This window comes from Pygocentrus nattereri, chromosome 13 (assembly GCF_015220715.1).
Source record: "Pygocentrus nattereri isolate fPygNat1 chromosome 13, fPygNat1.pri, whole genome shotgun sequence".
Taxonomy (NCBI): Eukaryota; Metazoa; Chordata; class Actinopteri; order Characiformes; family Serrasalmidae; genus Pygocentrus; species Pygocentrus nattereri.
In genome coordinates, this window is record NC_051223.1 from 32501084 (window position 1) to 32527156 (window position 26073).

General features: G+C 40.4%; 1 protein-coding gene across 1 annotated transcript in view; it reads left to right on the forward strand.

The window, feature by feature from the left end:
- Positions 1-457: 457 nt before the first annotated feature.
- Positions 458-26073, forward strand: part of LOC108429617 (transcription elongation regulator 1-like protein) — a 140976-nt gene continuing 115360 nt past the window's right edge. Inside the window, exons 1-4 of the mRNA XM_017701483.2 lie at positions 458-1014; positions 1897-2212; positions 6770-6916; positions 8088-8268. Of these exons, the coding sequence (XP_017556972.1) occupies positions 1955-2212; positions 6770-6916; positions 8088-8268 (586 nt within the window). The 5' untranslated portion in view covers positions 458-1014; positions 1897-1954. The remainder of the gene's footprint in view (positions 1015-1896; positions 2213-6769; positions 6917-8087; positions 8269-26073) is intronic.

The following is a 26073-nucleotide window of genomic DNA, read 5'->3' on the forward strand; positions in this document are numbered from 1 at the left end:
AGAATTTCAGAATGTTACTGTAGGTGTTCATTCAATACTCTATATTAAATTTCACATAAGAGTTAATTAAATAATATGAGCTGCTAATCCCAGACTAGGGATTAAGTCCTGGAGTCCACAGCATTCAGAGTGAAGTTTCTCAACTGGAAGGAAAAAGTATACCATGGCTATACTCCTTATAGTAACTGAACACTGTAGGGGTGCCTTCAAAACCTTCAAAACCTCACACACACACACACACACACACACACACACACACACACACACACACACACACACCCACATGTATATGTACAACCAAACAATATGAGTTAACATATAGACATATACATGTGTGTGTGTATATATATGCTTGCATCAGCTGCCTCCTGATCATCATCAGCTGCCTCCTCATGAAAGTGACCTGCAGTTTTGTAAACGCCTGTACAAATCACGCGCGTCACGCACTAACGCACCCACCCTCTCCCCGCGCAAAACGCCAGCGAGCTCGCGTGCAACGCTCACACACAAACACAGACACGCGAGCGTTATCGCCCCCGATCTCTGTGGAGTCCGTGGCCGCTCGCAGGTCGTCACACAGCCGCAGGCAGAGCGTACAGCTGCAAACGGCAGGGAGCGTTTATGGCTTGTTAAAGGGAGGAGACTGCCCCCCCGGACCGGTGCTGTGACGGGGGCACTTCCACAGCCGAGTCTCGCGCCGAGCTCTTTTGCTCGCACGGTGACCAGAGACGGTCGCTCTGAATCGTGGAGAGAGCGCGCGCTTGTAGTGCGCGCGTGAACACAGACTTTTGCTGTCCCGGATACGGACACTTCAGCTGGACGCGCGAACTGGATAGTATCGAGAACAATCTCTCTCTCTCTCTCTCTCTCTCTCTCTCTCTCTCTCTCTCTGGTTTCTGCACCAAATCTCCCTCGTGTTTTCCAGCCTCGCCTGCACGAAAGCGCTGAGTGATGGAGTGAAGGACTGAAGGACTGTCAAAGAGGGCTTAACCAACTCTGCGGATCTTCTCACAGGTGAGTGTGACAATCAGATACACCTCACATTCGTGCATGACAGTGACTTCCACTTACAGCTCGCGGCGAACGAAGTGAATGCACAGTATGTTGCACTGTACGTGAAGCAGTGGAACTGAAGCAATGCGCCACTCAGACAGCGCAAAAACATGCAACGCACAACACACGAATGAGTGCACTGCATGAGAAATAGTGCACCGTATACGAAAGACTCCATCTGAGCAGCCTGGCTGTCTCCCGCGTGCGCGTGCTGCAGAATCGGGGAGGGCAGTTTATTTATTAATATTTCAGCACATGTGGGCTGCATGATTACACCGCGGCTCCAGAAGCAACGCTCGTCTGAGCGGGGTTTATGGACTGCAATGGCTGAAGGGGCACGCGCTCCGCTCTGACGTTGGAGTTCTAGTACAGCTGAGGTGCTCGAGCCAAAAAATGTGCTCTTGGCGTGCGGCGTGGGGTGCGTGGAACACATGGAAACAGTGCGCAAGAACGCGTGAGAAGTTCAACCCCTCACTTTCCAGCTCCGTTATTCACCTCATTAAACAGTAACTACCACGCATTATCCAATAACGGCTGCGAGACTGATGTGGAAATGATGTGGTGTTGATAATAAAGGGGGCGGAATGGATTAAACATGCACGTGAACTCTGGTATTAAGACACATGGCTGTGCGTAATATTGATTAACCTGTCACTTTCCACGCTTATTACTCAAACTAGCCAAATCATCATAATAAACTGATATGGAAATGATGCAGTGTTGGTAGTGAAGGGAACTGAACGGGTTAAACGCTCTCGCACCCATGCGTAAAGACGCACTAGCTCGGTTTGTCTCTGCTTGCTGTTTGTCACATTGTTTTTCTGCTTTCTGCCTGTTTGCTAGCGCCCTCCATCAACCCCCCCCCCCCCTCCGGGAGCGCCCCCAGGTGTAGGATGTAGCGATGATCCCCGTGCAGCGCGTGCAGGCTCAGGCGCAGGTGTGGCCCGGTGAGCCCCCGCCGCTGCTGTGGATGCTTCCCGGTCTCTGTCCTCTCGCCTCCGCCGCCCCGCCTCCTCCGCTCCTCGTGGCCTCTCGCGCGCCCCCGCTGTTGCGCGCTGTCTCGCGCTGGCAGCTGTCCTCCAACTCCTGCGAGCCCTTCCTGCCGCTGGTGCGCGCGGCCGAGCCAGTGGTCACACCATTCCCGCTGGCCAGCGTTCAGGTAACTGCATGCTCTTGCAAAGCACAGCACTCGCATACCCTCAGACTGTAGCAGCATATTTGCATATGTTTAATTTGTATAAAGTATCTGCATAATTGCAACAAAAGTATTTGCATATGTACAGTTTGTATGATTGCAAAAAGTATTTGCATAATTGCAAAAAGAAATTTGCATATGTTCCGTTGGTGTAATTGCAAGAGGTATTTGCATAAGTGCAAAAATGCATTTGCATATGTTCTGTTGCTTTATTTGCAAAATAGCATTTGCGTATGCTGAGCTTGTACAGTTGCAAGACATGTATTTGCACATGCTCAGCTTATATAATTGCGAAAAGAGTTTGTATAATTGCAAAATTACAGTTTCTGCACTTGCAAAACAGAAAAACAGCACTTTCATGTGTTTAGTTGGTGTAAATCTTCCATGTTGATTTGCAGAGTCAGTTAATGGGAAGCTCCCTGCTAGCGCACTTTCTGAAATTCACAGAAATCAGAGCTGACATGAACATTTCCTCTAATCTTCACCATTCAAGGGCTGTGCGTCATGGGGGGTGGGGGGAGGGGGGGGGGGTGTTTGACAAACCTCAGATTAGGCCTCATTAAACCTCATTAAACCTCACATTTTGCCTTGTCATGTTTCACAGTCTCGAGCAACTCTTTGCGAGTCAGTCCATAGCAGACTCATTCCGTTGGAGCATGCCATGGAGGGTAATGGGCTGACCTTGGGTCAGCATTAGCATATTGGCCATTAAGCTGAAGGGTATGAATGAGGTTAGCTGAGCTGAGTGTGATGAGTGAAGAAAGTAGACGTTATTCCTCTGTGCAGTTCTTCTCTCTGACCATTAGAGGTGCTGTTTCGTGATGGGTCAGTGCAGCGCACCTCTGGCACTCTAAGGCAGACTGACATTCACTCTGTGTGGAAGAATGAGGGTGGCTGAGAGGTGGCTCTTTATAACAGCTGCATTCACAGGAGTGTGTCTCACGCATTCTGCCAAAGTGAAGTGCGCGTGTGGTGGGAAAGAGAGAGAGAGACAAATAATCCACAGTGGATTTCTGAATTTATGGATGTTTTTAAAAATATTTTGTGTTATAGACATAGGATTTCTTAAAATAATGATAATGAACATGTGTTGCCTGCTTAACTTTTATATTCTTTTAGAATTTGGTGTTAAATCTCAATTGTTATGCTGTATTATTATTTAATTTTCTAATACGATACTGTGAAAAAGTCAGAGACCACTCTCCATTTCAACAATTTACAGGCAAAATCGATATTAAGTAGGAAAAAATGTACATTTAACAGAAATTACACAGAAACAACAACTAAATATATGTGTTTTTTTTTTGTATTTAGTGTGTCCAACTTTCATTTTTGACTGCATTCAGTCTTTCAAAGAAATCTGAAGGAGTTTCTTCTATACCTCCAAAGTTTGGTCTTAGACATTGGTTGAATTTTCTGTTTTTCACAATCCAAGTATTCTCACACACATTCAGTGATTTTGAGGGCTGGACTTTTCTCTTTTTCTCTATTTTTCTTTTCTCAGTAAGGGCTTCTTGACAGTTACACATCCTTTAAAACCCAGAGCACTATGTTTTTATCTCACATCTCTGAAAGATTTAAGCACTATTTATATGTTGGGGACACTTTTGGGGGTCTGCTGGGTATTGTATACTGGTTAAGCATCCCATTTTCTCTCTAGTGTTTAGTCATTTTTGAACTGCAATTTTGGAACCTCCAGGTTTTTTATTGAGTTCCTTTTGACTTTCTCTTTCCTCATGCAAGTAGGCTCATTTATACTTAATCTCCTCAGAATTATCTCCTGAAAAAAGAACAACTTCTAATTCTATGCAATAGCCATCTTGACTGGAAATTAAATAACAAGGGTGGTCTTGGCTTGCATGTGAATGAGTTTTTAAGGGAAAGAAAAAAAAAAAAAAACTTCGGTAACATTTTCCACTTTCCACAGTCCACTTTAGATGCTTTGTAGATACTTAATTTACTTTCAAGTTACATTCAACTAAATATCTACTAAATTGACCATAATTTTCTTTACCTCTGCTCTAATCCTAACCCAACCCTCACCCTGGTCCTAGCCCTAACCCTAGTCCAAATCCTAACTCTAACCTCACCACAGTTTAGAATCAACTGAGTTTAACAGATAGTCTGTTAATGATTTGAACATCTGTAGATAATCAATAGGGGACTATCGTGGACTATCCAAATACAGTGAGACCAAAAGTTTAACTGTCATAGAACCTTTACATTATGTGTCAGAATGGCTAAAGGTTAAAAAGGTTCTTATTTACAAAAAAATATTCTTAAAAAAAAAAAAAAAAATCAATTGAAAAGCTATTTTGTGGCCATGGCTCTCAAACTAGTCTACGATCTCCACATGGTCCACATTTTCACTTTATCCCATCTCCCAACACACCTGTAGCCAACAGCAGTACAGAATAAGCGAGAAAAACAAAAGTGCTTCTTCTCTGGCCAAACGACCCTTCTGGCACCTTTATTCTTATTGCTTTTGCATTGTTTATTTACTGTAAAGCTGCCTTGTGATACTTCTAAAGTACAAAAGGTGCTGTATAAATAAAGTTGAGTTGGGCTGAGAAAGAGGGAGGGAGTCAGAGGGAAAGGAGTACAGTGTACGTAGCTTTTTAACACCGACTCTCTAGTGCACTGCAGAGAGCTTTGGGCTTTGACTGACTTGCGCTGTAGCGAGCGGATGACTCAGCTGGGGAGAGTGTGTCACAAAGTGGTGCTTCCAGCAGCTGAGTGTGGTTAATATTGAACACTGTGGAAATAGATCAGTGATAGTGCAGAGAAGTGACTCCACTCTACAGCACTAAGGATTCTCTTTACGCCTTCGCCGCGCTCCAGGCACATTACGGGAAAATAACTGACAGCGTGGTGGAAAGTTCATACAGTACGACAACACTGGGCTCCTCTATTAGCGCAGGCAAAAAAGGGGGCTACTAAGCATGAGCCGAGAGACTCCAGCTAAGAGTCTGTTCTATTTTTATTATGTGTGCATAAATGGTTGTCAGAGGGGTCATAATGGATTAAATGGGCCTTGGCCTTCATGTGGTATTGACCTCTTTGCTGTTTGTAAAATTGACCAGGTCCCTTTGAAACCATAGAGCATGTCAAAGTGTTATTTATGGAATGTTTATCATGTACAGAATGCTAGCCTTTAGCGTTTTATGCTGTTTGATGTTTTATTCCTAGTGTGTTTGTTGAAGCAGTGAACTGAAAGGAGAGGAGCTTCTTAGGGAAGCCCTGGATTGGATACTTAACACAATACAGGATAAGCATGCATGTGCACATGCTCATACTCATCCCTAACCCTTAGCTTCAGGCAGTACCAAGAGAACGGAAAGATTTACCTCCGTTTCCCTGCAGTGTTTTCCTAATCGTATTGGTATTCATGACTTGTGATTTTATCCCTGATTTTGTCAATTCGATGTGTTTTATTTTGGCAGTTTTTCTTTTACTTTCCATGTTACAATAGATATTGTCACAAAGCAGATTTGTAGAATCATAGGAGCAGGCCCCTAGTGAGAATGCCCCTGGCCCTTAGCTGTTGAAATAAGGAAACGTTGCCTTTGGCTAAATAAAGATGTTCCATCTTCACATATTTGCCTTGCACTCAGTCTAAAAATCCCTTAGGGTCTGGATTTTTTTATTCACACTCAGTCTGCCTATAGGTGCAAAGATCATTTTTCAGGGACAAAAAAACAAAAAACATGAAGATTCTTATATATGACCTATCGCTTAAATAATTTAGTGAGTGTCAGTGACCATTATATTTCTAACCATGCACTCTTAAAATAAGGCTGCATCAGAGCTCTTTGAGTGATGCCATGGAGGAGTAACTTTTGTTCCCTAAGGCAGTGGTTCTCAAACCGATCCTCAGGGACTACAGTTTTGCTTTTCTCAACACATAGCGATAGAGCCAAAATGTGGATTTGCCCAAGGGCCATTTAAACAACCACTGCCCTGAAGAATCAGGGTTTTAAAAACATTTTAAAGAGGTATTACCTACTAAAAATGTTCTATAGCAATGTTCTATTATGTTGAGTTTATTAAACATACTCACACATCTTATTTCCAAAACGATTCTCCAAAGAATCATCCATTAAAAAGTGTTTAGGGAAGAGAATTTGTTTTTTCAAAGGCGTCATGCAAAGAACCTCTCGTGGAACCTTTATTTTGAAGGGCATACTCCATTGTTTCTGACACGACTGTCTCTTCAAATGTCAAAGAAACAGAGCTCACTCTAATTCATATTAAAAGTACTTTATTTGGTTAAATCATATGTACTGCATATCTGATATAGCTCAGGACAGCCTTGCACATGAGCTGAAATGTTAATGTATTCAACTTTGTTAAACTTTCTTCAACCAAATAAGCATTCTATATTCGATTGAAGTGCATTTTCATTCTTTTAGTCTTTGCCAGAACAAATTCTCTGCATGTAAATATGGCTACATTATGTATTTCTGTATTTTGGATTTCTATCCTGTAACTCATATGAATGCTCGCTCTCTTCCCTCTCAGTGGGAGCTTCCTTCCAGGCCTCCAGTGCTGAGTTTTCAGCCCTCTGCAGGAGTGGATCTGGTCCCAGTGTTCCCGCCCTTGTACCGCACCCTGCTGCCCCCACACTACGGCAAAGCCTGGCTGGAGAAACGTGTGCCAGACTACAAGGTGAAACACTGTAGTGGATTTTACTGTGATTTTTCTATCATTAGTCCACTCATAACATTTGCAGTGTTTAATGTGCTAAAAGAGTAAACTCTCAGAAAAAAAAGAATGAAACTGACACTGGGGTGGTACCCTGAAGGGTCCATCTCAGTACCTTTAGTCAGGGAACATAACTGTGCCATAATGCATTGAAAAGATATTTTCTAAGTTGTATTGACCCCACACACCCCGTCTCATCTCCAGGCTTTTTATTTTATTGCTGTGTTTTAAAACATTATCTTATGAAAAGGTGCACATACAAACTTTTCAACTGGAAAAAACTTATTTAAGGTACCCAATCGGAACTTAGAACCACTGTTGTACCTTTCAGGGAACACTTACATTGTTTGTACCTCCATGAACGAAAAATGTACCCGCAAGCACCTTTATTTATTTCTAGCAGTGTATTTATTCTTACATTAGCTTTTTCCAACCTCTTCTCACTTAGAATTAAATAGGCTGTTTTTGTGACTGTGCCTTTTAAACCAAATTATGCAAATTACCTCTGTTCTGACTGGCTGCTCGGTATTGTGCCTAGTTGAAAGAGCAGTTCACGGTTAAGAAACATGCATAATAAATATTGTTAAGTATGAACTGAAATTGTGAATGGGCAAACTAAACTGCTGTAGACCGATAGGGCAGTCTTATATAGATTTGTTCATGGCTGTGAGATCACAACCATGATTAATTCAAATCAGGCTGTGTCATTAGATGGACTGTATGGACTGATATGTTTTGAAACTTTAATAAAAACAACAACAACAACAACAACAACAACAAAAACTTCTTTAAAAAAGGAAAAATTATTTTTCTCCCGGTATAAACCTTTTAAAGTGCTTCTATAAGAGCGCAGGAGCTCTCCATTACACTCTAAGGGGTTGTGACACTTTATTATAGTATTTTGGCTTAATTGTAGCTTTGTGCAAAACAATGAATGCTTAGGTAATGGACTGTTTTCCAGTGCTGAAGGTTAATTAAAACAGCATTGTAGCAAATGAACACTTTTCCTTGCAGCACTACTCTAGAATTTAATACTATTTGGGACACCCATTACATCCACTATGCAAAAGCTAACAGTGGGACATTGCAAAGTGTTTTAAAAGTGAGCTTAAGCATTTCATTCTCTTGATTATAGGTTTATCTTAATAACAGTCTGGCTCTGGAGACCACCTGGATCAGCCCAGAGGAAGTGAGAATTTTCCAGCGGCAGGAAAAGCCAATGCTGATGACGAACCAAGTGGCAATGAACATATCCAGGCCGACTGCCGCCTCCAGGAATTTCCACACTCTTCTTTTAACGCCCAGGCGTGTTTCAGGTAGGAGGGAGAATTTTCTAATCCTCTATTCTCTCGGCCTGGCCACTGATGGCCTGCTGTCAACCTCAGCCTTTTTTATCGAGGGGTTTTATCGCTCCCTGCTTCTATTCCAGGCCGTTTTAACAAGTTTCTGTTCTCCTGGGTTTAATCCCCTCTCTTTTTAACTGCATGTAAAGCTATCGGGAGGCTGTCAACTTTCGTTTTACGGTGCCCCTAAAAAACATTAGGGCTGCCATGCTGTCTGCATGTTAATGTGTGGGAGGGTAGGCTGTGTGATTGGTGCTTGTGAAATCGAACTGAAATTGGCCACATTTTTGCATCTCTCCAGGCATAAATTCATCTCTGCAGCTACAGTATGTGACAGTATAATACACCCACATACTGTATACTGATTTTACACAAGACATGAGAGGACGACAAATGAGGAAGAAACTGTTAAGCCTTTAAACTACAAGGGCAAACACTTGAATCCCTCTCATAACTACATAACCAATGTAATAGTTTCATAGTAGGTACTAGTAGGCATGGGTAATTTGACAATTTGATCATTGTGATAGCAGTAGTCTCGAGCATGTGTTTTTTGTCTTGAGGCAGTAATTGGCAACTTTGCTGCTTAGCTCTTTAAGAATGCAAGAATGTGGTTATGTCTGCCACTCTCCATGAATATTGCAATATTGCAATGCTGCAGTTGCATTTCTTAGATAGGTAAAGAACAGGAACATTCATAAACTTTTAATTAGGTCATCAGCAAACACATTGACAATATATAATACGTCATATATAAGTTGCATTTTGTTGTTACTCTGGTTAAACATATACGACCTTGCACACTCTCAGAAATATATTTCAGTGCGTAAACAAAGTCTTTTGGATCTTTTACAGTGTTAGAAAACACAGAAGCACCCACAAAGCGCTGATTGCACATACTGATATGTTTCCTTATGGCCAATGTTTATGTGCACATGCAGTATCACCTCCGGCGGCTGATTGAAATGAGTTAAAGGGGCCCAAACACAAATTCTCTGAATGGGTGCTTGGCTTTTCAGGGTTAATTGCGCACGTTTAATGTTTTGAACAATCCTCCACAACCAAGCATTACTGGAGCATTGGCCATTGAGAGTAAGAGTTTGAAATGGTCCTTAATTGAAAAGAAAATGGTTACTTTTCACACAGTGGAAATGTTTCTTTCAAAGATCCATGTTTGACTTTCAGTGGGCATGGTGGGAAACTTAAAGTGATGGTGTGTGGCTGCAATAGAAAACGGGGACTTTAATTAGGACGACTAATTAGAACAACTAATGTGAATATGCTTTTTTTTGCCTGTGAATGATAATATAGTCCAACAGGATATTTAATAGAGACCTATCTGACAGAAACCTCACTGAGGCCATGTCGACACCTGTTTGGATTTTTTAAGACTTACTTTTCTCTACAATTGTGCCTTTTGTCCAAACCATTTTTGTGAAAAAAAGTAATTGAAATCTGAGATTATTGACAGAGCTGTCAATGATGGAGGTTTCTGAAAACTTTATTTACAATCTTTACATGTGGGTGGGCAAAACTATATAACACAGTTACATTGCACATTCCTGTTGCTGTTTTCATGTATTGAATGTGCAGAGCTCTATCGGGAACACAGCTGATGACTGGGTTGTTTATGTGTGCTTGGCAATTTATGGGAGATTTAGGGATGATTACAGGTTTATAACTGAACTTAGCTTGACTTTTCATTCAGAGTGTGGGGACACTTCTGGTAATGTGCTCAGTTTTTGTTTTTTTTTTTTGTTTTTTTTAATGGGGTATTGACTAGATTGCAATTCTTAAAAATACTTCAGTGATTCTAAAGATATGTGACTTGATGACCAAAGTACATCCAGACATATTAGGACTGTGAGGACATTTCCTAGACAATGGTAGCCAAGGCAAAAAGCAAAGCAAACAAAACAAAACAAGAACAACAAGCAGGAGGCTTTCTTTTGTTGTTTAAACTTTTATTTTTAGTCAGAAATCAAGCTTTGATAACACAAAATACAGTTGATGTGGACATATTTTTAATATCCCAAGATGTGTTGATGAGGCCTAAGAACGTTATTCAACCCAATAGTAGTGTAGAAGCTGCAGGTAAATTATTACAATCAATTAGGGTGTTAGAAATGATCATTATGAATTGAAATTCTCACAAGTGGGACACCAGTTCAACAGAACAAGGTAGTCTCCGAATTAGGTATGCTTGACAGTTAACCCATGGTAGATAGTTGATAACAATACGAAAATCATTTTCTCAATTTCTGAAGGAACTATGGTCACTCAAATATGGTGTAGTTATTTTTTAGCTGTTAGAACAGCTGTGATATGAGACACACACGCATAAGTAAAACAATCAAAAGTTTAATCATAAAGCATTTAAATGAAATAAATTCAAATTAATCATTTAGAATACATGTAGAAAAAGAAAAACATAATAGAATACAAAGTAAGATGAACTTATTGAAAGTAAAACCTAGGGCTGACCAGTAGTAAAGTCTTTGATCCATTTTGTTTGGGGATTGTGGGGAAAAAAACAAAACAAAACAAAACAAAAAAACAGTGCACCATTTAAGATCCAGACATTTGCATGCATTGTCTCATCTTCTGACAAGAGGAGTTCAGAGTGGATCAGTCAAAGGGGTGGGAGCCAGAAGCATCAACTTGGAGGCTGGTTACTGGAAGTTTGAGGTTAAGGTTAAGATTGAATTAAAATTAAAGTTAATTTATTACATGTTTATTTGAATGTAAATTAAAGACAATGTAAGCATCTACAGTGGGCCAGCTGAATAAGAAAACAGTACTTTAAGGGGTTAACTTGCACAAGGGATAGAAGCCCTGCTGTGTTGCAATAGTCTGTGAAAAGTGTCTCTTCATAGCACTTGGAGAACTTCCAAAAATTGAGTTTCTATACTTCGACAAAGACGCAGAAAATAGACTTGGGTTTGAGGTGCACACCTGCATAGTTTAGATGCCTATAATAGAGCACAGTCCTGCAGCAGGCACCTGTGTGTACTGCTCTCTGTCCCCCTGTAGACTCGCATTCTCAGCTGGACTGAGATGGATTAGTTTGCAGGTCCACTTGTGTGATGCTGAAGGATTAGTCCTTGAGAGATGAAAAGTTCACCCCTGAGGAGGATTTTGTCTTCCTGTGAAAAAGACTGGGAAATACGGAAGACTTAAAACACAAGCAGGGACGTGACTATGGTTTTAATGTGTTTTGTATGTACATACAGATCTTTACTTCAGCTGGATCTCACACCAAGGCACTTTGCAAAAGATTAAAAGAGATTTTACATAGTATAAATAGTGTATATTTCATGTACAGTACAGTCCATGCAGTTTTTTTGTTGTTCTGGCTCTGCACTCCAGTACATTGAATCTGAAAGTAAACCATGAACAGTTGGACAGTTGGCTGCTCGCTTGTTTCTTTTCCAGTTGTATAGCATTGCATGATCATGTGGTGCACCAGAATTCTAACAAACACCCTAAAGCTGTGGCATTCTGATCTGATGTAGGATCAAATAATTGTTAATATCAGTAAAGCAGGTCATTGCGAGAGTGAAAATTAGAATTAACTAGAGGACACATTCAAAAAAAGTTGCTTTACATTTACATTTGTAGCATTTAGCAGACGCTCTTATCCAGAGCGACTTACAAGAAGGGCTTTGTCAATCTAGAGAAAGTGTCTTTGCTAGTTACCAATAGATTAGAGAGAAAGACAGTCCTGAGCTCAGATACTGCTAGATACAAAAAGTCACTGTTGATACTCAGAGAAAAGGGACAGAGTTGAACACAGAACAGTGCAATACAATACAATCAATGCTTAATTCAGTGCTCAATTAAGTGCTGTGTAAAGAGATGTGTCTTCAGTCTGCGTTTGAAGACAGCAAGAGACTCTGCTGTACGGACAGCCAGTGGGAGTTCGTCCCACCACCTGGTTGCCAGTACAGAGAACAGTCTTGATGCTTGTCTTCCACGTGTCTTGAAGGATGGCGGGTCAAGCCGAGCTGTATTCGAAGATTGAAGAGCTCGAGATACAGTTCGAGATTTTACCATTGCCATCAAGTAAGTAGTGGCTGGTCCATTTTTGCCTTTGTAGGCAAGAATTAGGGTTTTAAATCTGATGCGTGCAGCTACAGGAAGCCAGTGAAGGGAGCGCAGCAGTGGGGTGACGTGGCTGAACTTGGGGAGACTGAAGACGTGCCGTGCTGCCGCATTCTGGATGAGTTGTAGAGGCTTGATGGCCTGCATGGGTAAACCAGCCAAGAGCAAGTTGCAGTAGTCAAGCCTTGAGATGACAAGAGACTGCACTAGCACCTGGGTGGCCTCTCGAGTGAGAAAGGGTCAGATCCTCCTTTTGTCAAAATCAGTTGTTTAGAGGTCTGAGTGATGATAACCATTGAGCCTGTTGTTAAAAGGTTGCAAGGTCAATCCCAGGTGATGCCACAGCCCCTTATTGCCAGGAGTCCAAGAGTCCAGTTTTGGCCTCACTCTCTCTGAGTGAGTAGGGTGGCCCTTGCTCTCTCCCCATCACTCAGCATAATGCTAACCAACACAGGGATCTGGTAGCACTGTCCTCCAAGCATGTTGATCCTTGCAGTGGTGTTGCAGGTACTACTTAGTTAGTGGCAGTTTCAAAAGATTAAGTGGTTGGTTAAACCCCTTTAAAGGGACCCACTGGTGGTCCCAAAATTTTACTACACACTTCTACAAACTAGGAATAGTTCAGTTTGCATTGGAGTCCTTGTAGTTACTGAATAATATGCCTTATGTTATACGCCTGGAATTTTAAGGGGTTAAGGTATTTTTAAGCACATTCTAGCTTTCACCCTGCAAGTTCGCTAGCATTGTGTTGATAGAGGGAGATCTAGATAGCAGGTGAGAGTTGATGATGACGAAATCAGAGGGAAAGACAGGATAAAAATATACCTATAATACAATAATATGTTTGATATGAATTTAAAAAACATAGCAAAAACCTTCACAAATGAATGATTGCCACTGTAGAAAACTGATGACCAAATCAAAACAGTCTGCAGCATGGAAACATAAATGTATCAAAGACTATCATAAAAGTACAACTCAGTAACACAACTTCACAGGATTTATCACAAGGAGCAGATCACAGACTAAAGTGCAGAAAAAGCTTGAGAAGTCTGGCACAAAAGTCTGCGATGACGATGAACCTGTAGCAGAGTGATGGAATGAGGAAAGTGTGGAGATAACACGAAAAGAACTACTTATAATCCAAGGCACATCACCTCATCTGTGAAAGATGTTGGCATGGACATGTATGGGTGCCAATGGAAATGGCATTTATGATGATTTATTGATGATGTGGCTGCTGTTGGCAGCAGCAGCCTGAATTCTGAAGTAAACAGAAGCTTCTTAGTTCTAGCCTGCTCAGATTCAACCAAATTCCTCAGAAATAAATATTTGGTGTCTTACCTTGCAACAATGACCAAAAACATATTACTTTTTCAGGGAAGTGGAATATTCTTGGCTGGTCAAGTCATCCTGACCTCTATTTCACTTTTTGAAGACAAGACTAAAGGTCAAAATGCCCGAGAACAAGCTGGAATTGAAAATGGCTACATTAGTGGGCTGGTGCCAAACCATCAGTTAAGATACTAAGCATCTGGTGGTGTCGGTAGGTTTTGTTTTAGACTGTCATTCATTACAGTGGATTATGGCCGAACACTAAACATTTTTTTTGTGTTTTGTGAAACAATTTTAAAAATCATTTAAGTTTGGCATTATCATATTTTTATGCAAGCAACATATACATCTCTGCTTCAAATGAACACTTGCACTTTGTTTCTAGCTGTAACGAGACAGACCCAGCCAGACACTTGTGGTAAAAAACAAGAATGAGGCTTTACATGTAAAAGGTTTGCCAGTACTCATAGTTGGTAAACTGTAAAATAATTAGCAGTGAACAAATTCAAAAAGGCCAAAATACAAACATAACAAAACAATATTAAGAGGAGAAGCAAAACGTTGCAAAGAACCTATTCTAAGGCCTGGGCTGAAATACTAAGATAGATCTAGACATATGATACACATAACAGGTGAGACCGGGTAGTACTCAGGTGAATGGTCCCATTGGTCATGTGATCTCCCATGGAGTTCTGGGAAATGGAGTCTTTGAGAATGTCAAAGCTGGACGGCCGGAAGGCAGGAAATATATATATATATTTATTATTAGTGTATTAGTGTATATATATATATATATATATATATATATATATATATATATATATATATATATATATATATATACAGTGGGTTGCAAAAGTATTCATACCCCTTGAACTTTTCCATATTTTGTCACATTACAACCACAAACATAAATATATTTCACTGGAATTTAATGTGAAAGACCAACACAAAGTGGTATACAATTGTGAAGTGGAAAGAAAATTATACATGAATCAAACATTTTTTACAAATAAAAAACTAATAAGTGCGACGTGCAAAAGTATTCAGCCCCCCTGAGTCAATACTTTGTGGAGCCACCTTTTGCTGCAATTACAGCTGCAAGTCTTTTAGGGTATGTCTCCACCAGCTTTGCACATCTAGTGACTGAAATTCTTGCCCATTCCTCCTTGCAAAACAGCTCAAGCTCAGTCAGATTGGATGGAGAGCGTTTGTGAACAGCAGTTTTGAGATCTTGCCACAAATTCTCAATTGGGTTTAGGTCTGGACTCTGACTGGGCCATTCTAACACATGAATATTCTTTTTTTTAAACCACTCCATTGTAGCTCTGGCTTTATGTTTAGGATCGTTGTCCTGCTGGAAGGTGAACCTCCGCCCCAGTCTCAAATCTTTTGCTGACTCCAACAGGTTTTCTTCCAAGATTGCCCTGTATTTGGCTCCATCCATCTTCCCATCAACTTTGACCAACTTCCCGGTCCCTGCTGAAGAGAAGCACCCCCAGAGCATGATGCTGCCACCACCATATTTGACAGTGGGGATGGTGTTTTCAGAGTGATGTGCAGTGTTATTTCTCCGCCACGCATAGCGTTTTGCATTGTGGCCAAAAAGTTCTATTTTGGTCTCGTCTGACCAAAGCACCTTCTTCCACATGTTTGCTGTGTCCTCAACATGGCTTCTGGCAAACTGCAAACGGGACTTCTTATGGTTTTCTTTTAACAATGGCTTTCTCCTTGCCACTCTTCCATAAAGACCACATTTGTGTAGTGCACGACTAATTGTTGTCCTGTGGACAGTTTCCCCCACCTGAGCTGTGGCTCTCTGCATTTCATCCAGAGTCACCATGGGCCTCTTGGCTGCCTCTCTGATCAGTGATCTCCTTGTTCGGCCTGTAAGTTTAGGTGGACGGCCTTGTCTTGGCAGGTTTACTGTGGTGCCATACTCTTTCCATTTCCGGATGATGGATTGAACAGTGCTCCGTGAGATGTTCAAAGCTTGGGAAATCTTTTTATAACCTAAGCCTGCTTTAAACTTCTCCAAAACCATATTCCTAACCTGTCTGGTGTGTTCTTTGGCTTCATGATGCTGTTTGCTCCCCAATATTCTCTTAACCAACATCTGAGGCCGTCACGGAGCAGCTGTATTTGTACTGAGATTAGATTACACACAGGTGGACCCTTTTGAGTCATTAGCAGTCATCAGGCAACTTCTGAATGCAATTGGTTGCACTCAGGGAAAAGGGGGCTGAATACTTTTGCACGTCGCACTTATTAGTTTTTTATTTGTAAAAAATGTTTTGATTCATGTATAATTTTCTTTCCACTTCACAATTGTATACCACTTTGTGTTGGTCTTTCACATTAAATTCCAGTGAAATATATTTATGTTTGTGGTTGTAATGTGACAAAATATGGAAAAGTTCAAGGGGTATGAATACTTTTGCAACCCACTGTATATATACACACAGTAATAAAGTAGAAGAACAATCCTTGTTTTCAGATTTTTTCTTTTTAAAATCTGTGCAAACATATGGAACATAAAGACAAAATTGACCTATTTTTCTTTGTTTACTAAAGCTGCCTTAGTTGTAACACCATGCAAGAACTAACCCTGCAGTACGGAGTGCTGTACTTAAGCCCAGCTTAACATTTGCTGTGAGTGCTACACTTGTCAGCAACAAGATGGTGATTGCAGTAATATAAGGGTGTTTTTTTCTGATTTACATGAAAAGCTCAGAAATCAAGAAAACTTGTATTGAGAAAAGTTACTTACATGCTCTGAAAACCCTCTTTCATACAGATCTCTTTAAAACACTGATGGATTGCTCTGAATTTTTGTGGGAGACCGTGGCTGGGAAATATGGTGACATGGCCAGAAGCTCACGCTTCTTGACCTTGTTAAACAAAATAAACAGCCCATGTTAAATTGTGCACTGCATTATGTTGTCCCCTGCCTTCCCTTAATATACATTAAATAATATAATTATTCTCACAGCTAGATAACAAGGCAAATACATTCATTTTCAGTCATGTCAAGACATATGATCTCATCAGTTCTCAGCATTCTCTCTCTGTCTATCTCTCTCTCTCACCCTACCTTTCTAGGTGCTAGGCTTTGATTGCTTCATGGAGACTGTGGCATGTTCTGCCATTTGTGTCTTAATTAACCAATCAATTACTCCTGTGGGTGAGTGAATAGCTGTCGGAGAGGTGCACTCCAGCAGAGGCTGGTGGGAGCCACTAACTTAACGACCGCATGTGTCTTTCACTGTGCTGCTGACAAGGCCGACCTGTCCACACCTTTATCAAATCACTGTCGAGGTGTGAGAGAGAAAGCTAACGGGGCTGCTCAGCTGGAGCTGGACTGGAAAGTGACGCTCTGTGAGATGTTATCCAACAGCGTGGATCACTCCAGGTGTCTCTACCTGTCAGGACATTGTGCTGTAAGGGCCATGAGGTTAAAAGTGAGTGATGGCATTCAATGACTTGCATATTAGACTGGTTTCATGGCTGGTCTGTAGCATCTTCTTTTGACCGACTGCAAAAATCAGGAGTTATGACATTAGTGATAGGAATCTGCATGTGTACCTGTATATATTTTGATATATTTATTCCTACACTCTTAAATGGTTCTGTATAGAATCATTGTGTTTACTAAAGAACCCTTGAACAACCATGAACACTCAGAACCATGGTGAAATAGTTCTTCAGATTGATGGAATAGAACGGGTTCATCTGTTGTTATGTTGTCAAACTTGTAACAACAGAAGAGCCCTTTTTGGTGCTATATAGAACCATTTTCAAAAAGGTTCTATGAGAGCTTAAATGGATCTTTGCATAGCGAGGAACCATCTTTATACAACATATTCTCAGTCAATCCGAAGAACTATTTCATCAGCAGAGATCGTTTCAACTATGCAAATGATTCTTTGATTGCTTATGGTTCTATACAGAACTACTGTCTTTACTAAGGAACCCTTGAGGTTCAGTCTTTTTTAAGAGAGTACCTGCCTGTTAAATTTCCTTCCATTTTTGTATTTCACAAGCATTTCAGATTGAGGGCCAGAATAACTGAGCCTTTTGTGCCAGGTTTCATGTGCAAATTAAAGGTAAGAAAAATAATCAATTCTTAGGTGCCTCACGGTTCTCTCTTGACAGATTTTGAATTGATTCACAAAATTGTCATAATCAGATTTATAAAAAGGCTTTGCTTCTTTACAGTAAAATAAACTCAGAGACTTTATCAAGTAGGATACTTTGGCACAGCCTGGATTGGCGGAGGAAAAGAAATGCTTTGTAGTTACAATTTAGTAATTCAGTTTTTGTGTATATGAAGTAGAAAGATTGAAAGCATATCCTAAACATAACCTACATACCCTAATACAGGAATGTGGCTTTGTTTAAGTATCAGCTCAGGAGACTGCTGACCAGCTATGAGGTGACTCCAGTAATATTCAAAGTTAAACTGTAATATATATATATATATATATATATATATATATATACAGACAGACAGACAGACAGACAGATAGATAGATAGATACTATATTTTCAAAAGTATTCGGTCACTGCCTTCATACACACATGAACTTGAGTGACATACCATTCTTAAACCATAGGGTTTAATATGATATTTCACCCTTTGCAGCTCTAACTGCTTCAGTGCCTATGGCAAGGCTTTCAAAAGGTTTAAGAAGGTGTTTATGGGAATTTTGACCATTCTTCCAGAAGCTCATTTTTGAGGTCAGATGAGAAGGCCTGGCTCACAGTCTCCGCTGTAATTCATCCCAAAGGTGAACTGTCGGGTTGAGGTCAGGACTCTATGCAGGCCAGTCAAATTAGCTCACCAGTGTCTTTATGTACCTTGCTGGTGCGCAGTCATGACGGAACAGAAAGGGGCCACCCCTTAACTGTTTCCACAAAGTTGAAAGTTCCACAAATTGTCAAAAATCTCTTGGTCTGCTGAAGCATTAAGAGTTCCTTTCACTGGAACTAAGGGGCCAAGCCCAACTCCTGAAAAACATCCCACACCATAATTCTCCCTGCACCAAACTTTGCGCTTGGCACAGGGCAGTCAGACATTCTCCTGGCAACCACCAAACAAAGACTTGTCCATCGGATTGCCACACAGAGAAGTGTAATTTGTCACTCCAGAGAACACGTCTCCACTGCTCTAGAGTCCAGTGACAGCGCTTTACACCACTGCATTTGATGCTTTGCATTGCACTTTGTGATGTAAGGCTTGGATGTAGCTGCTCAGCCATGGAAACCCATTTCATGAAGCTCTCTATGTTGTTCTTGAGCTGATCTGAAAGCCGCATGACTTTTGGAGGTCTGTAAGGATTGACTCTGCAGAAAGTTGCCGACCTCTGCACACTATGTGCCTCAGCATCCGCTGACCCGCTCTGTCATTTTATGTGGCCGACCACTTCATGGCTGAGTTGCTGTCATTCCTAATTGCGTCCACTTTATAAAACCACTGACAGTTGACTGTGGAATATTTAGTAGTGAGGAAATGTGGACTGCACTTGTTGCACAGGTGGCATCCTTTCACAGTACCATGCTGGAATTCACTGAGCTCCTGAGAGCGACCCATTTTTGTAGAAGCAGTCTGGTTTTATATACCTGTGGCCATGGAAGTGATTGGAACACCTAAATTCAATGTTTTGGATGGATAAGTGAATTCTTTTTGGTTGTGTGAATTTATGTATATATATAGTTTTTCTGACATTTCTGGTAAAGAAAAAACACAATGAGCTACATACAATATGTGACACAACAAATAAAAAGATGTAGCTAGATCAAGTGGTGAAAAAGTGTTGAGAGATTCCCAAGTAGGATACATTCTGCTTGAAAAAGCATTCATTAAGCCTAAACACAAGGGATTATGCACCCTGGAAATGGAAAAACCCCAAATACAAATGTGCATTAGATGGATGATCATATTCTGTTCAAGTTCTAGAAGGTTCTGAAGCAGTTTGCCTTTTGTTTTGCAAAAAGATAAAAAAATGTATTTTTTTTAGAAGACTTCCTTGAACAATTACAGATGTTGTGGTGGCTAGACGGAGGCACAGGCCTGGATGGCATAACAAGAGAATATTTACAGAATAATGCTATTTAAACAGACTAATGCTATTTCGACTCTCAGAACTTCTCCACAGTTTGCTTCGTGACTCATGTAGCACTGAATCACAGCTATGTAGAATACTTTGTTGGGACAGAACTTAAATTATTAATGCTTAACACTGCTGATCGTTTTCGTTTTCTTCTTTGTTCTGAACCTGATGTTGTGCCCCTTAAATGCTGTGTCTCACTGGCATAGCACAGTTCGTTGCCACAGTTTATGTGATTAGCTATAACCTAAACTTAATGTTTGAGAATTCACAATGAGCCTTTATTGCAGATCCATCAAGTCATGTTTTGTGCTGTGCTTTCATATGCAAACATCTGGCTCTGTCATAAGAAGTGCTGACACAGGAACAGTCTTTAGCTTGCTGTCCTTATGACTATGCACATATGGACAAGGAAAGTGGGGGTGCTGAGGGGGCTGCAGTCTGTCTAGAGGATTTGAGCAACTGTTTAATATAATTTAACACTCTGAGTATAGTAAAGTCCTATGTGGGCTTGTTTTTGGATGGTGTATGTATGTTTTATTTAGGTTTTATTTCTATGCTACAAATCAGTTACATATAATAATTTCCCACTTTTTGAATATATTACTGTTTGTAACAAATTGGTCTACATTGTGGTGTTTAACCCTCTAGACCCTTCAGCTGGCCGCTCTGTATTTCACGGTACTTGCCATGGATTGATGTGATTAAATAAGGTTTACTGTGACACAAAACAGTAATCTTCAAAACAAATTAAAAGTTTTATGATTAAGATATTCCAGCATTCAATTTGTAACAAAACATTTTACACATTTACACATTGTTTTTTACAATGAACCCCCCAACAAGAACAAGACTTACAGCATTTAATTTTCTCTTTATCAGATTTGGGAGCATAAGATTAAGATGAAAATCTTGAAGCTTTGTTCAGTGATGTGTTTTCATAATGATAGTTATTTTAGCTGCTTTGCTGAACACAAAGTCAAGTTCATGCTGCAGTGCCAGCAAGAAAACTTTGGGAAACTTAAGTGAGTCAGGGTGCTCAGGTTCTTTATGCTGAGTGTTGTTCAGATGTTACAACTCTGGCTGAACAAATGAATGTTTATTTGGTTATTTCCTTTTGTGTAAACACTGATTATCTTTTACGTAATACTTCTTATCTTGTACTTCATTCCTTAGTTCAGTTTAAAGAACAAAATCAGTTCTTAGGCTAAGTATGAAGGCTTTACCTATGTAAGTGTGACATGATGATTGTATCATGTTATATCACTATCATATCTATTTCATGAGTTGTTGTAGTCAGTTCATTTCAGTTCTCTGCCCTTTATTTCTAGGAATTTTCATTGCCCTTCAGTCCTGGTCTCACAAAAAATTAATTTAGTTACCACATTTCAACAATCTGAGTAGTTGCCACTCGGCTCCTTCACATTAAGTTTATCCCAATGGAGAGAGAATAAAGTGAGCATGGTGTTCACATGTGGTTTGCGGTGTCAGTTATATGTGTATGTTATTGTTTCTCACCATATTATAGCACATTGTTATAGAAATTATTTAAACAATTTACATTTTGCATGACATCTGAGTGCATGTTCTTTAACTTTCAGCACTCAAAACACCTCCCTCCATTCCTGACTCAGCCCTATATGGGTCAGCAAGCTGCATTTGGTTAAGAAACAGCACCTTCTACTAAAAACCTCACTACTCATATGGTCATCTTAAGACCTGTACACAGTCTACGTTACTATGTGGGTATGTGCATTAAAGAAAAAGAGACATAAATTAAGGACTTTGTACATTTTTCAACGTTGATATCATGCTAGTAGGGCACCACTGGCCTTTCATTGAAAACACGGTTTGACAAATAACTGCATCTTAAATCGATGACTTTGAAGATGATGGAACACAAAAAAGTGATTCATGGATCTGATTTTACAGTTGCTTGTGCTACTCGCCCATCAAGCGAGTCAAATATTAATATTTCATCCCTGATAGAATCCAGTCGTATCCTTAGCATGTTACTCAGCATAGAGAAAAGCATAGTGCCTGTGTCTGCATGGTCAACATTGTATTAAATATTTGATACAATGGAAAATCTTCAGTGGGTGTGTAAGCTTACGGCGCACTTTCCCTCTGTAGAGAAAATCAAACATAACCAGCTGTATGACGGTGAAAATTTATGAAGAATCCTATATTCATTTTGCTTTATAATTCTACTTATAAGGTGTTATATGACATCTAATACATCATAATATCTGGCTTGATCGATATCTTATGAGTAGTTTTAGTTACATACATTGAACAAGAGTATATAGCTTTGCAGTGTCAGATTTCAGAACACACTAAAATCTGCATTCATATGAATATTATCAACATAAACACTTTATATGGCACACTATAAAAAGGTGTGTGTTCTGCATCACAACATATCATATGCAGGTAAATATTTAATGGGGATGAGCACCTCCACCACCAACAGAGGTGAGGTTGGCCTGGACAAAAAGATAGTCGTGTAGAATTTTTTTTTTTCTTTTAAGGCCCTGGAAAATTTATTGGGAAACATGAAATCACAGACACCATCAAGTACCACACACACACACACACACACACACACTTTCTGAAACTGCTTATCCTTCTGGGGAAGCTGGAGACTATGCCAGCAGTCATTGAGCGGAAAACAGGATCAAGTACCAGCAGAAATAAAATGCTTCAGCCAGAAAGGTTAATCTAAGCCATAGTTTGGATCTTTCAGCATCCAAAAAATTTTTCAAAATCATCACAAACCTGGTTCATTGACCACAGAATTAAAGTATTGCCATGGCCCTCACAGTACCCTGGCCTAAACCCCATTGAAATATGGAGATGAGCTAAAGAGGAGAGCCCACAGTGTGGATCACAGAATCTGAAGGATGTAGAGAAGAATGAACTCAGATCCTTTGCAATGTGCTCTTCAATCTCATCAAGTATTGAATGAAAGGCTACTAATAATTGTGGCACACATATTTGAGAAAAATGTTCATTTCTTGATTCATTTGTAAGATTTGTTTTTTTTTCTCAATCATTGTATTTAAAATAAAAGTTAGAGTTGGGTTAATATCATAAATGGAAGATCAAAGGGATCAGCAATAAAGAATGTTTCTTTGATCATGTTTACCAGGGGTAGCAATTTTTGTGGAGGGCTCTGTATATAGTAAGCACAGTAATGTGTATGCTAAGCTGAGTTTCTCCTCTGGCTGTGGTGGCTGATCCGTACAATCCTCTAGACATAACCACTGCCCTTATAATCGCAAGCCTCAAAGGTCAGCAGCAGACCAACTGCTCTTTCTCCAGGCACCGTTTCTTCATCCGATCTGTGTACACAAGCACACATTTCTCAAAATTTGGATGTGTGCTAGCTTATGTGGGCTGGCTCTTTTTGCCTAACTCTCTGGAGTCAGGCTGTTTGAGGGATTGTGACACATAACTTTGAATGCTAATGCCCGCTATCTCTGGTTAGCTGGAACAGTTTCTGTGTATTGTTCCTTTGTCAGTTATGATAGCACAGCTTGGCTGGCCAAAGCAGTTGGTAAAATACAGACAAAGACTTTGGAATTGCTTAAATGAATCTAAAATTAGCCCACAGCTCTGTGCTGAAAGCTTTTGCACTGCACAGTTTGTACTATAAGATCTTGTATTAGCATACCAGAGTCGTTAACTAAGTTTATAAGCAGATAGAGGGTGATAAATGGATATAAGTTTGAGCGATGGTAGAGAGTAATACATGCTCTTGATATGTGCTAGCCAAGCAGCTGGTCTAGCAGAGCTACAGACCAAGGAAGCTAGGTGTAGGTCAAGTAAGTTAAACAAATCAAGATTCAATATTGTACAGTAGCAGAGCAAAAATACAAACTAATGTCTTTTAGACTTGGTCAGGCATAATGAACAGAGGCCAGAGGCAGAGTTTGCTTACTGTTCTGTAAAACATTAACTAGGCCTGGCAATTGACCTGAGCCATGTTGCTAGTGTTGGTATTGTCTGGTAGGCAACAATAGGCAAAAAGTCTAATTCTGTCTGATTATAACTTTTAGTGCATAACTCTATACAATATATGGACAAAAGTATTGGGACACCTGCACATTACTCGTACAGTAGCATTTATAACATCCCATTCTAAATCCATAGGCATTAATATGGAGCTGGGAAGCTTTCTACAAGATTTTGGAGTTTCTCTGTGAGAATGTTTGCTCATTCATCCAGAAGAGCATTTGTGAGATCAGAAAATGATGTTGGATGAGAGGGTCTGGCTCGCAATCTCTGTTCTAATACATCCCAAAGGTGTTCGGTGGGGTTGAGGCCAGGGCTCTGTGCTGACCAGTCAATCACTTCCCCGCCAACCTCTCCCAACCATGCCTTTATTTACCTTGCTTTCCCCAAGCTGTTCTCACAACGTTGGAAGCATACAGTTGTTCAAAATGTCTTGGTCTGCTGAAGCATTAAGATTAATCTTCACTAGAACTAAGAGGCCTAGGCCAAGCCCTGAAAAACAACACTATAGCATTATTCCTCCTCCACCAAACTTTACACTTGGCACAGTGCAGTCAGGCAGGTAACATTCTGCTGGCATTTGTCAAATCCAGGCTCATCCATCAGACACCAGACAGAGAAGCGTGATTTGAGTGCAGTGGTGGTATTCTTTTCACCTCTCCTCCCCTGGCACTTAGCATTCTGCATTTTGATCTTATGCTTTTGTGTAACTGCTCAGCCATGAAAATCATTTTGTGAAGCTTGTAATGTGCAGTTATTTTGCTGATGTTGCTTCTAGAGGCAATTTGTATCTTGTTAGTGAGTGATTCAATACAGAATAGACACTGTGTACTTTAACACTTGGTCTCCAGCTTCATGACTAAGCTGATTTTACTCCTACATGCTTCTGTTTGACAATAATAGCACTAACAGTTGACTGGGGCAGATCTAGCAGGACAGCGTTTTAACAAAATGACTTGTGGCAGCAGTGGCATTCTATGACGGTGCCATGTTTAAAGTCACTGAGCTCATCAGTACAACCCATTCTACAACCCCAATTCCAATGAAGTTGGGACGTTGTGTAAAATGAATAAAAACAGAATACGATGATTTGCAAATCCTTTTCAACCTATATTCAAATGAATACACTACAAAGATATTTAATGTTCAAACAGATAAACTTTTGTTTTTTGCAAATATTCCCTCATTTTGAATTTGATGCCTGCAACACGTTCCAAAGAAGTTGGGACAGGGGCATGTTTACCACTGTGTTACATCACCTTTCCTTTTAACAACACTCAATAAGCGTTTGGGAACTGAGGACACTAATTGTTGAAGCTTTGTAGGTGGAATTCTTTCCCATTCTTGCTTGATGTACAACTTCAGTTGCACATTTTCAATGGGAGACAGGTCTGGACTGCAGGCAGGCCAGTCTAGTACCCGCACTCTTTTACTACGAAGCCACGCTGTAACATGTGCAGAATGTGGCTTGGCATTGTCTTGCTGAAATAAGCAGAGATGTCCTTGAAAAAGACGTTGCTTGGATGGCAGCATATGTTGCTCTAAAACCTGTATGTACCTTTCAGCATTAATTACCTTCACAAATGTGCAAGTTACCCATGCCATGGGCACTAACACCCCCATACCATCAGAGATGCTGGCTTTTGAACTTTGGGCTGATAACAATCCGGACAGTCCTTTTCCTCTTTGGCCTGGAGGACAAGACGTCCATGATTTCCAAAAACAATCTGAAATGTGGACTCGTCAGACCACAGGACACTTTTCCACTTTGCGTCTGTCCATCTCAGATGAGCTCGGGCCCAGAGAAGTCGGCGGTGTTTCTGGGTGTTGTTAATATCTGGCTTTCGCTTTGCATGGCAGAGTTTTAACTTGCGCTTGTAGATGGAGCGACGAACAGTGTTCGCAGACAGTGGTTTTCTGAAGTGTTCCTGAGCCCCTGTGGTAATATCCATTACAGAATGATGTCGGTTTTTAATGCAGTGCTGCCTGAGGGATCGAAGGTCACGGGCATTCAATGTTGGTTTTCTGCCTTGTCGCTTACTTACAGAGATTTCTCCAGATTCTCTGAATCTTTTGATGATATTATGGACTGTAGATGATGAAATCCTTAAATTCCTTACAGTTGCATGTTGAGAAACATTGTTCATAAACTGTTGGACTATTTGCTCACGCAGTTGTTCACAAAGTGGTGAACCTTGCCCCGTCCTTGCTT